At 46.0% G+C, this 12,660-nt stretch overlaps 1 protein-coding gene across 1 annotated transcript; it reads right to left on the bottom strand.

Moving 5' to 3' along the window:
* Positions 1 to 2,395: 2,395 nt before the first annotated feature.
* Positions 2,396 to 4,335, bottom strand: C3H11orf91 (chromosome 3 C11orf91 homolog). The gene is made up of 2 exons (XM_021195150.1): positions 3,781 to 4,335; positions 2,396 to 2,599 (listed from the first exon to the last, which is right to left on the bottom strand). The coding sequence occupies exons 1-2, from the start codon at positions 4,277 to 4,279 to the stop codon at positions 2,514 to 2,516; spliced, it is 585 nt and encodes a 194-aa protein (XP_021050809.1). The 5' UTR covers positions 4,280 to 4,335; the 3' UTR covers positions 2,396 to 2,513.
* Between the last annotated feature and the right edge of the window lie 8,325 nt (positions 4,336 to 12,660).

Genomic DNA, 12,660 nt, shown 5'->3' with positions numbered 1-12,660 from the left:
AGGAGGAGGAGGAGGAGGAGGAGGAGAGGGGAGTGAGAGAGAGAAGAAATACAAGAAAAAGAGAAGAGGAAGAGGAGGAAGAAAAAGAGCAAGATGTCTAGATTATATAAGGAGGACCTCTTGGAGGAAAGGCAGCTCAGCCTCTGGGCTGGAAAGTTCATGGTTGGGGGCAGGGTGTGCCAGGTAGGACTAGGGGATGCTGGAAGTTAGGTCTGCTTTGATATGTAAAATATGCACCTTAGACCCTTGTACCAGGTTTGAAACCAAACATCTGTATGTGCATTTGTGTGGATGGCCATGTGCCACATCACGTGTGTGGAAGTCAGGTGACAGTTTTCAGGAGTGGGTTCTCTCCTCCCCATCATGTGGGTCACATGGATCCAAGTCAGGCTGTCAGGCCTGTACCTTTACCCACTGAGCCACCTTGCCAATGCCGCGACAGCACTGTCTGTCAATGTGGGTCACTCTGCTACTAGATGCTTCCTTTAGGTGATGTTCACAACTGACTCAGGGCTAATTGCTTTTTATTCTTCCAAGGTTCTTAGTCTTTTCCTCAACTCAAGCACCTTCAGCCTCAGAGCTAACCTATAGCAAAAATGCTGGGGACTGAAAGTATCACAGGGTCAAGATTATTATTCCCTCCTCCTCCTCCTCCTCCTCCTCCTCTTCCTCCACATCCTCCTCTTCCTCCTTTCCCTCCTCCTCCTCCTCCAGATTTTAAAAATGTTCAATGCATATTTAGACATCTCGGGGAAGAGGCCCAAGTTTGAGTATGAAATTCATTCATGTTTTGTTTATACCTTATACACATAACCTGGGAGCGAATTTAGATATTTAAATACTTTTGTCCATGGAACAGAAGTTTCATGATGAAAACTTAGTCATGCTCATTGTCAGACTTTTAGATTTGGGAGCATTTTGGACTTGAGATCATTGGGTCAGGGATGCTCTGAAATTTGTTCTATTTTCCCTGCACTCATTCCTGTGGAGGTTTTGTGCGGTCTTAGATATCCACATCAGTAACTCCCTAGTTCATTCTTCAGCCCAGGCCTACTCTGGATCTCCGGGCTCATACATCCCATAGCTAGACAACCCTCCATTTCATGCACATCACACTAAAGGACTCATCTCCCCCAGAACCTGTCCCACTCAGACCACAACAACTTCTGGTAGTTTCTGGATACACACACTGCGGGCAGCATTCTCTCTTCAGTATGGTTACTGATCGCTAACTGCTCTCCCTTCGTCCTTGACTGTACCCTTGATGTACTGACAGCTAGAACAGTACAGGTAGAACCGGTAGCCCCACAAGTCAGATCCTGTGACACCTTGGCTGAAAACCTCTAAGGACTCTCCTCTAGTCACAGAGGCCTTGTGACCTGGCCATGGCTCTAAGACCCTACATGAACAAGTGCCTCTGCGTTCACCCCTCTTCCCTCACCCCTTCTGCTCTGCCATGTCACCTGTTTGTTAGGATTCACCAGTGCTGGCATGCACCACTGTAAGCCCTTGTATTGGCCCTTCTGCCTGGAACAATCCCACATAGGGCAATGATCTTCAATCACTTCCCCACATTGTTTAAATGCTACCTCTTGAACAAGCATGGTAGTATGCAGTGTAGCCCCAGTACTTGGGAGGCAAGTGCAGAAAGATTTGGAGTTCAAGGTCAACCTGGGGTACATAGTTTTGATCTCAAAACAGTAACAAAATATGCCATATCTCCAAAGAGACCATATTTGAAAGCCCACTCTGTCTTCCTTGGGATATAGTCTGGCTGTCCTTACTGCGTTCTTCCTTTCCTTGTTTGACATGTCATTCTCTGTGATTGACATGTCATTCTCTGTGATTGACATGTCATTCTCTAGGATGCCTTCTTGTAGTTCACTCATGTTTTTCCCCATCCCCAATTCCAAGTGTGTACGCAGGGGTCTAAGTGTTTAATAAGTGCTTGATAAATACCTCTTAAATGTTATATGTGATTTTTCTTAGAAAGACCACGTCTTTAAAAAGATTACCAGAATACTGTGGTTCAAAAAATATTTTTTGAAGAACAAATTACTTCTAAAAATGAAAATTACTGAGATGAAGGGCAAATCAAGTTCTAAATTTAGTTCTAGGGTTACCTATCTGGCTGACAGCCAACATCAGGACCAGGATTTATTGCCCGTGCTTTGAGTCTCTTGTATATACTGGCCAGCCTGGTATGTCTGGCAGTGGTAGTGTTGGGTCCACTCTTTGAGTCACAGGAGACTCTGAATAGCAGGCCAGACAACAACTGTATATCCCATGAAGGAGAGTCCCAGCATCAGCCCAGAGGAAAGAGGCTATGAGATTTACCATGCAAGTGGGCACTGTATGTGAAGGATGTGCTGAGAGCAACAATAACAGTAGTAAATACAGAACAGAAAATAACCATCTTTGAAATGACAACAACTAGGACACATTATCTAAGCACTAACACCTAAGGAGGCAGCTGCCCAGCTCGGGGGGTGGGGGGTGGGGGGGGCAGCTCCTCAGGAGCAGGAGGCCGACTTTCCAGGTTGCCTGCTCCTCTTCAGTCCTTGTAATTTTTCATCTTTCAGCGCCTTCAGGAATTTATCTGTAGGAGAGCAAAACAGACTCAGCTGTAGCTGGGAAGGTTTTGGGTTTTCAGGGTCTTCCTATATAGCTCCAGGCGGCTCTGGAACTCTTGATCCCTCAGCCTCAGCCTCCTAAGTACTGGGATTCCAGCCATGTACCACATACACTCCGAGAAGCAATTTACTAACTTCCAGAGCAAGCTTCTGAGAAGTAATTGTGCAGGACCCAAAAATCTCCTAAAAGCCCAACCTTATCTAACTCACACAACTAAAAAGGCCAGTTCTGGGGACCTTTTCCTCCTGTGGCTATGTGTGTATCCTACGGGGTATCAGATGAATGAGAGACCATTCCAATGGCCATGCATACCTAAGTGTATCGTTTTTTGTTTTTTTTTTTTTTTTTTCACACTTCACCCCACTGTGTGGCAGAGAGGACCAATTTAACCTGTTGTGCTGAAGAGGTGAAATTATCTTTCCAGAGCCATGTGCCTTCCTCTAATAGTCAAATTCAAGCCTTAGAACAGGAGATGCAATAGGATAGCCTCAGGCTACTAATTCCTGAGCAATTTAACTAGTCCTTCTGGAAATATGGCTGGCTTTGACTGCCTTACTGTCCACACACCAGAGGATTCCTGCTTTACATCAGCACACTTGGTCTGCTCTGGTGTAGAGCCCCCAAAACCTCAGACTTTAGACCAGATGTCAAAGTCCAAGATTTTGTTGGAGGGTTTGGGGCCCAGGGAAGGGCAGAGGCCAAGGCTCCTCAGTGAATGACCGTGGGCCTTCAAGGACTGGGCAATTCTCCTTCCACCCACAGATCCCTGCTTAAGATTTGAATACTGTAGGTTAATGACTCTAGAGATAGGGAGCTTATGGCGGGTGGAGCTCTAGATTACAGAAATGTAGTCTTACTGGGTAGGACTGCTAAATTTAGGAGGAGAGTGCTTCTGGTGTTAAGAGTCAGTGTCAAATTACTTCAAGGGCTAGCCCCTAAGGGGTGGGGTTTAAAACTAAAGGGCCTGATTAGCTCAGGTGTGTGGTGTGGCAGGGGTCGGTTGAAATTCAGCACGTGGGGGTCTGAACCTCTGGAGGACAGATTTTTGGGGGTGAGACTCCTAGGACTGGGGTCACATTCTGGTGCCTGACTCTAGGGGGGGGCAATTAGAGCAGCTAGGATTAGGTTCGTTTGTCAGTCACGCACAGCGCTGGGAGTCGAAGCCATCCCCAGTGATTGTGAGCAGCTCCAGCTCCTTAATCCGGATCTCTAGCTCGCACAGCTCCTCGGGGTGGGAGGCGGAGGCGAGCCAGGGGGTCGTGGAGCCGGGGACCAGGGCCGAAGTTGCCATCTCGGGGCCTGGAGGCGGCGAGTAGAAGAAGCGCAGAGGCTCGTAGGGAATAGAGGCCAGGCCGGACGGCCAGGGCGGAGGACACGGGCGCTCGCTGGGGGGACCCAGGCCAGGCGGCGGCGGTGGCACCGTAACTGGGGGTGCCAGAGGCAGGGATCGGACCCCCACTACCCCTGCCACCCCGGCCGCCGGCGTCCCGCCCGCCTTCAGCGGCACGAAGAGCTTCTTCCAGATGTTAAAGTCGCTCAGCGGAGACGACGAGATGCCCCGGTCGTAGAGCGACGGAAAGTAGAGGGGCGGGGCCGGCCGCTGGCTCATCTTAGGGTTCTGGCTGCCGCGACGCCCCTTCGGCATCTTTTGAATGGGAGGCTGCGTGAGAGGAACCCCGCGCCGGGAGACGCGCGCCAAAGCCCCGTGTCTAAGAGTTCGGAGATTCCACAGGCCCCGCCCCGACGGAGCGCGGCCCCACCCTTCGCTCTAGCCACGCCCCTGGGAGGCGGAGCTCTGGAGAGCAGAGGCCCCGCCCCACGAGTCAGCTTGGGCAAAGCTATCATTCTTGACCTCTTTTGGTGCAGCTGCTGCCCTGCACTACCCGCCCCAAAATAGAGCAGGGCCCTAGACTCCTCCCAGAGCCTTAAATTCTTTTCTGCTGCTCTCACATACTAATACTGCACACGGCTGAGAGAGAAATTCAGCCTTTTATCAGGGAGTGGAAAATATTTCCTAACAACCAGATCCTTTGTCCTAGCAAACTTGACTCATTATTTAGAAACTGAAAATAAATGTGTGGCTGACTTCATTCTCTACAGAGAGAGAAAAGGAAAATTTTCTGGTAAATTTAGAGATGATATGGAATATTCTGAAAATGGGGAAGCAGTCTGGGTTTGTAATGACCCTGAGGCAAACAACTTTTTTTTTTTTTTTAATGAAATTCAGTTTAATTCTCTTCTGAACACATAAGTTATCAGGAGCTGACAGGCAACAAAACACCAAAAGGAAATTATCATGGGGCCCACCTCAAACACCACACCCATCCCTGAGAACTGGATGTTCTGTCCAAGAGACATGTAGAGCTAATAGTTTTATGTAGAACTATTAGCCAGTAACTAAGGAGGAGTCAATTTCCTTTGGGCTGCTTACTCTTTTAATGATCACCTGCAGAAACCAGCAGAGAGGGGTGGGGGTCATGGAAGCTCAGGCTCAGCTCCGTGAGCGAACGTTGTGTATACGTATATGTGCTAAATACATGGGGTGGGGCAGCAAAGGATGGAGTCTGATATCCAGACTGCTAGTCTTGGGCAAGCAGTTTGACTTGGGGGAGAGGCTGGTTGTTTGCTTTTGTGTTTTGAGATAAGGTAACCCAAGTTGGATTAGAACTTCCCATGTGGAGCAGGTCAGCCACATAATTCCAGCAATCCTCTTGTCTCTCTTACCTGGTGGCATCAGAGCCGAGCATCACCAACCACGCCTAGCATGTTGCTGGACTTGTACACCTTTTCTCTCTTTCCTTTTTAAGTTTTATTGTGTGTGGAACTATGAATGTGTGTGTGCACTCAGATGCCCACAGAAGTCAGGAGGATATGGGTGCCGCAGACCGTATCAGATAGGGGTTTTCTGCAAGAGCAGTCAATGCTCTAACGGAAGAACCCATTTCAACAGCACTGTTAAGTCAGTTGTTTGTAAAATAGGTTTAAGCCCCTCCTCCACCTCCTGCATCAAAGAGCAAAGGCTATTTTATGACTCAAACAAGAGGAACCTGAGCTAAATGATGAAATATAAAGTAGGTGTGCCCAAGAGCAGCTTCCCCATTAATGAAATATTTATATATGTCAGCTGCCCCTCATCTAGGTGCTTGCAGATGGTCACTGGTGAACATGGGCACATTCTGGCTTGTGAGTCACCTTTCCCTCCCGCAATAGCTGCATGACTTGTTGTTTTCTAACTCCAATACACTGCCCTCACGTTCCCTTTTCTGTCTTGCTTTTAAAATTCTTTCATCTGTGACCTCAAGACCTGTTTTTAAAAGGGACTCTGTGTCCTACCATGGCAAGGCTACGGCTGCCTTCCTGGCCTCTGATCTTCAAGTCCCCCTTCCTGGAAGCAGGCTGGCTCTTTCTGGAGGTTGTTTGTGCCATAATCTAAGGGCCATGCTATTCAAAGAAACACAAAACGGCCTTTTATTACTAATCTGAATTAACCATTATGCTGGTGTGCACATGTGGGCAGGGGTACTCCCACCTCCTTCTCAGTTCCCACTATTTCAGAAAAAAAAAATGTTCTCAAAAATGCAGTCCACCCTTTATGTTTGTTTTCTAGGTAGATGTATTTGTGGAGGTAGCAAAAATAAAATAAAATAAAATTAAATTAAATTAAAAATTATCAAGTTAATGAACTTGAAGTTTGAGAGCGAGGCCAGTGGAGTAGAGTATAAAGGCGCTGGAAGCGCAGACACCTCATCAAGGGGGAACCAACAAGCTGTGCTGACTTTGGCTGGCTTTCTCCAGCTAGGCTCCATGCCCCACGGTTTCCAGAAACTCCAAAAATAGCACCGCCAGCTGAAGTCTAAGCAGCCCAAAGCAAAGCCTGTGTGGCAACCTTAAGAGAACTGAAAGCTTGAGAGATACATCTGGAAAGTGCGGAGCTCTACAGGATGCAGTGAGGCAACCCTACCCTCCCTACGGTGTGGGTGTGGCGGGCGGCGAGCAGGAGGTGCTGCTCAGTGTTCTGGCTACAGTTCTTTTCCTTTGCTTTCCTTCCTTCATCCACGGAGGCTGGAGAAAATAAACTCTGGCTTTCCCCGTTCCTCTTGCAACTCACATCCATTCTTGTAACACTTTCTGGTTTCAAGGTCCAGATCCAACCAGAATATACAAATAAGAAGACGGACAGTGGGGGGTTTTATAAGAATGATTTTAATTTCCTAGTAAGGAAAACTGAAACACGGTTTTCCTGACATCTCTTTCTGCCTTGGATGCAGTGCCAGAAGGTCTAGAGAGACTGTGTTTGTGAGGGAAAAACCCAGGAATACCACCAATATAGAACAGCCCAATCAGGGTTGGGCAACTGAACCACAGCTAGCAGCTGCTTATTTCTGGATCGTATGCAGCAACAAAACAATCAGATTTGATTGCACTATCTGAAGTTGGGTTGTCCGCAGCTTGTAGCTGAATACTGGAGAGAGGCGCAGTTTCAAGAACAGATTTATTTTGTTTCACTAGTCCTCGAATAGCTTCACTTGGGTGACACTCTGGAGGAAAGAAAACATGGCCTGTTCTTTACGTTTTGGTTGTGGGAGTTTTCGTTTGATATTTTCCAAAGACTGAAATGACGGATGTAATTTCCCAAAAGGTAACGGAAGTTTCTGTTATTAGAAGGGAGGGACCAGAACCCAAGTGACAAGGAGCCAAACCTCCCGGAGCAGTAGGTCCCTTGGGCATAACCGACGCCGCCTAGACTTGCTGTTCACAGCCTCCTATAGCACAGGGCTTTGTTCCCATCAGCTACCCCTTTTCACCAGTAACTATTTCAGCCAGGTCGCTTTGGTTGCAACAGGTAGAAACTTGGTCAAATAAGTTAAAAACTCAGAACATCGGAGAAGGAATTAGTAAGGGAAGGACTCACTGAATCCTAGGGCAGAGCTGCTTAAACCCAATAGCCTAGCCGAGGAAGTGGGTACCAGCTGTGATCTATATCTGTAATCTGCAAATACTTGATGGATTTAGGTATAGGCAATACTATTCATATGGCAAACTGAGAAGAATTACATGGGCCAGCATGCTTACCGTACTGCCGGGCACAAAAGAAGCCCTGGGGTTGTAGCTGAGACTTATGGCATAGGCCGGAAACAAAAGCTTACTCAAGAGACCAAGACTGGAACTACAAAGTCTCAAGGTCTGCCTAGGCAGTATGACAAAAACCTACCTCAAACTAAAACAGGAGTTGTAGCTTATTGTGAATGCCTTGGCAGTGCACAAGAGCACAAGGCTCCAGGTTCAATCCCTCATACAGTGGGAGTAGAGGTCTCAGGCAGACACTGCACTCCCTGTTGAAAGGTCATTCATTAATCACCAGTTATTACTGGGTTCATACTAGTAGAGTTTACAAATTACAACTCAAAACTCCAGGTGTAGCCCAACCTACCACCACAGTCATATAAAGGTTTCCTGACAGCTAGATTAGCTGGAATTTAAGGAGTCAAGAAGAGCAAGGCCAAGAAGAGCAATGTCCCCACCCACCCACCTGGGTGCTAATCACAGAGACTGAATACCCACTCCGTAGACTAGGAAGCTGGAGCTCCCAATCATCCCCTGCAGGACATAAGCTGGCCTTCCCCTTTGCCAGGGGCTCTGGACCTACCCGGTGGCTGGGGGAAAACATTCTTGTTTCTAATCATTGTAAGCACTCATCCAGAAAGTAAGGCATTCAATATGGTCATTCTTACTCCCATGTAAAAATGAGTGTATATGAACAGGGAGCCTTGGATGAGATTAGATTATTTGTCAAAGAATTTTATTTCAATCATGTAGGAACCCTGGGGAGGAGTTCTCTGGTCAGCTCCTCCTTACGTCACTCAGTGTTATAAATATGGTGTGAGTTTCTGTAAGCCAGAGGCCTCTGTAGCCCTAACAACCCAACTCTCTGGTATGTTAGGCAGCTTTTATGGCTGCAATCAAAATGCCAGAGAAAAACAACTAAAAAGAAGAAAGTTTTATTTCTACATAGGGCCTTCTGGCTTCTGCAAAGCTTCCACTGTTAGGGATCTTTTAAGTGATAAGACACTTCTGTTCTCCTTTGTAAACAAAGGTGGGAACTGATTTCTTCAAAGCATGGAAGTGTCAGAGTCCTATCCCAGGAGTTCTTCCAAAGTTACCCTGCAGCACATTGAAGGCTGGGCACACAAGAAGGGTAGAGGGTGGGAGACCGCAGAGCTCAGCATGAATGGGTCTCCTTACTGCCTTTAGTAGTCATGAGCCATTCAGCCAACTTTTCCAAATCATTATTTATTTTATTATTTTATGTATACGTGTTTGCCTACATTCCCATGTACCATGTGTGTGCCTGGTGCCAGTGGAGATGGTACCTATGGGGAGTAGAGTACATCTGATCCCCTAGGCATAAACAGTTGTGAGCTGCTAGGTGGGCACTAGGAATTGAACCTGGGTCTTCTGGAAGAGCAGCCAGTGCTCTTAACCACTGAGCCATCTCTTTTTCCCTGTAGTTCCAACTCTTATGCAAGGTGAGATGGTAGTGCTGATGAAGACAGACCCAGAGCTGGCAAGCCCGCCACCTGCAGTTGCTCTCATCACAAAGTCAGATCAGCAACACTTTTAGACAATACTGTCTTCTTAGCACAAGTAGCCCTTAGTTGAGAGCCATGTAGCACTGGTTCAGATGTGTTTACAAGCAACAGAAACCAGAATATGCTAAAAGGCTTTGAAGGCTGGGCAAGATAAATCACCTGATCCTACGAAGAAGGAAGATATCTACATCTAGACATTTGGTTCATTGGGAGTCTCAAATCTAAAACAGAGAACACAGTCAGGCAGGCACAACATTAAATCGTGGTATTGCCTGCCAGGTATACAAGAGACATCTCCCCACACCTTAACATTTAGTGCTTCTAAGGTCAAGTTGGATATTGGTCAGCTTTCTCCAGGACATATATGAATTCTGTTTACGAACCCACAGAATACACCTCTGAACACACAGCTCATCTCCTAAAGACAGCCCAGCACTGAACAGTCTGACAGTTTCTAAGAAACCAGATAACCTGATGCCTACTTATGTGGCCTTAACAGTGTTGCCTTATGGGTCTGGGCTCCCACTTCATGAGCACAGCTCATTCAGAAAGAAACAGTTGCCCTCCTTATCTGGGAAGACCCAGGTTCTGTTTTCAAAAAAATACCTTTTGGTGCCAGTGAGACTGCTTAATGGGAAGGGAGCAAGGCTCCAAAGCTCCTTGATTTCACATAATAGCCGACTCTACCTTCTCTCTCTCTCTCTCTCTCTCTCTCTCTCTCTCTCTCTCTCTCACACACACACACACACACACACACACACACACACACACACACGTGCCAGGGGAGGAGGGAGAAAAACACAAATGTAACTTTCAAAAAAGGCAGGTTCTCTGTGAAGCCCTGGCTGACCTGGAATTCACTCTGTAGACCAGGCTGGCCTCAAACTCAGGGATCTGCCTGCCTCTGCTTCCTGAGTGCTGGGATCACCATGCACCATAGCATCCGGCTTACAAACGTAACTTTTTATAATGAATTAAAAACAAGCACACCACTCTACCCTTCCCCCAGTGAACTTTTGCCATTGTGCTCCGGGACTCCCAGTTTTATACTGGAACCTGGATCTGTAGACCGACCTCTGGAGCATCACAGGTCCTAGCTTTTTGGACTCTTGGATGCCCACAACATTTTAAACATTCATTTTCTGTTTAAATGAATTAAATTCAGTTGTTGTTTCTTAGAACTCATGTGGAATATCCTGCTTTGCTCAGCCAGTTGCTGAGGGGGGAGGAAGGCTTTGGAGGAAACAGCTATAGCTGACAAGAAGAAGAGAGAACCGAGAAAAAGCTCATATAAAGAAAACCACTGACCCAGCATAGGATACTAGCAACTCAGGCACTAGGAAGGGAAAGTGCCCATGCTGTTTTGTTTCTGTGGCTACATTGATCACACTGAGGGAGCTGTTGGTTACATTTCTACAACACTAGCCAAGTTTTCCCACTGGCTGAGATTTTACTTTCAGAAAAAGCATCATTGTTGCATAGTTCAAAATAATACATGACACATATGATTGGGCTAACAGATCCATCAAGAGAGTTCATGGTCCCCAGAGAGATGGTTCAGTGGTTAAGGGCACTTACTGCTCACCACCGGATGTTCTCATTGGTTTGTAGACATACACGTGCAGACAAAATACCCATATAAACGAAATAAATAAATCTTAAAAAAAAAAAAAAAAAAATAAAAAAAAAAAAAAAAAAAAAGGGTGAAGGTGGAGGCTGGAGTGGTGGTTCCATGATTAAAAAAGCACTAGTTGCTTTCCCAAAGGACCTCGATTAAATTCCCAGCACCCATATGGCAGCTTACAACTGATTGTGACTGCAGTTCCAAGGGATCAAAACCCTCACACAAACATATATGTAGGCAAAACAACAATGCACATAAAATAAAAATAAATCATTAAAAGAAAATTTTTAACAAGTTTTCTTGTTAAATATTTTAAAATTTAACATTTTGTTTTGTCTTTTTAAAAATATAGTTTCTGAAGTTAATAAAGAAATCCGGGCTGGTGAGATGGCTCAGTGGGTAAGAGCACCCGACTGCTCTTCCGAAGGTCTGGAGTTCAAATCCCAGCAACCACATGGTGGCTCACAACCATCCGTAACAAGATCTGACGCCCTCTTCTGGTGTGTCTGAAGACAGCTACAGTGTACTTACATATAATAAATAAATAAATCTTTAAAAAAAAAAAAAAAAGAAATCCCTTCTTCTGCAAGGGTTAGGCTAGGGCACTGAATACAGCCAGAGTCCCAAGCTCATAGGGAGTTAAGTTTATGTATCTTGTGAGATGTTCTCCAGCACGTACAGGAAAATGGCCTTCTCCTTTCCCAGGAGAAAGGCTTCCAAAGCCTGGGTGTTTCTCACTGTGCTGACAGCCCTGACGAACGATTGTATATGGACTGTGCTGGAACACCAAGAAGCCAAAGAGCTGGATCCAGGCAGACAGAACAGGTTTGCTGGCCTCTGCTATTCATGAAAACACTTGGACATCTCAAATGGCAGCCTCATAGTCTGGTCCCACTACTTCTTCCCTATGGAATGCATGCACTACATTCATGCACACCCACAGGGTCTTCCTCTTATGTGACATTTAAAATAAGCACACTGAGACATCTGTCAGAGTCTAGCATAGTGTGTATTATTCCAACATGTGGAAGAGAGTCAAGATAATCTGCTTTTTCGAGATCATATAACTTTAATTATTATTGGCAATTACATTTTTCTAGTAAAAGCTAGCAGAGCCCAGGGAATATTCAGAGATGTGGGACAATTCAAGTTGTGGCCACCAGTACTTCTATAAGAACAGACAGACTTTTGTGTGTTTCCTTTCTTTTTTGTTTTTGTTTTGAGGGTTTTCTTTTCTATTTATTTATTTAGAGGCAGGGTCTCTCTGTATATCCTTGGCTGTCCTAGAACTGGCTGGCTTCGACCTCAGAGATAGGCCTGCTTCTGCTTCCCAAGTGCTGACATCAAAGCATGAACCACCACCCACCTGTTCCTTTCTCTTTTTCTTTTCTTTTCTACTTGAGGAAAGCTCTTACTATATAGTTTTAGGTGGCCTGGAAACCACTATGTAGGTCAGGCTGGCCTTCAATTTATGGCCATCCTCTTGCCTCTGCCTCCTGAGCACTGAGATACTAAGCATACGAGGCAAGTACCATCACATCTGGTTCAGAGCTTGTGTTTCATTTCTCTGCATTTTCTAAAGCTGAAAACACAGCGGTTCATTCACTGCTTGAGCTGTGGCTGTGGCTTAAGGGTAAAGCACTTGCCTACATGCTCAGTGATCTGGGCTTCATGGACAGCGTTGGTTGGTTGGTTGGGTTTGCTTATGTTTTTTTTGTTTTTTTGTTTTGTTTTGTTTTGTTTTGTTTTGTTTTTTCCAGACAGGGGTTCTCTGTGTAACCCTGGCTGTCCTGGAACTCACTTTGTAGACCA

Source organism: Mus pahari, chromosome 3 (genome assembly GCF_900095145.1).
Source record: "Mus pahari chromosome 3, PAHARI_EIJ_v1.1, whole genome shotgun sequence".
NCBI classification, from domain to species: domain Eukaryota; kingdom Metazoa; phylum Chordata; class Mammalia; order Rodentia; family Muridae; genus Mus; species Mus pahari.
This window is presented reverse-complemented; position numbering and strand designations above follow the sequence as displayed.

Excerpts from the sequence above, each read along its gene's own strand:
- C3H11orf91 (XM_021195150.1), bottom strand. The coding sequence starts at position 4,279 with ATGCCGAAGGGGCGTCGCGGCAGCCAGAACCCTAAGATGAGCCAGCGG. Across the intron at positions 2,600-3,780 it reads TGGCTTCGACTCCCAGCGCT|ATAAATTCCTGAAGGCGCTG; the intron begins GTGCGTGACTGA and ends GCTCTCCTACAG.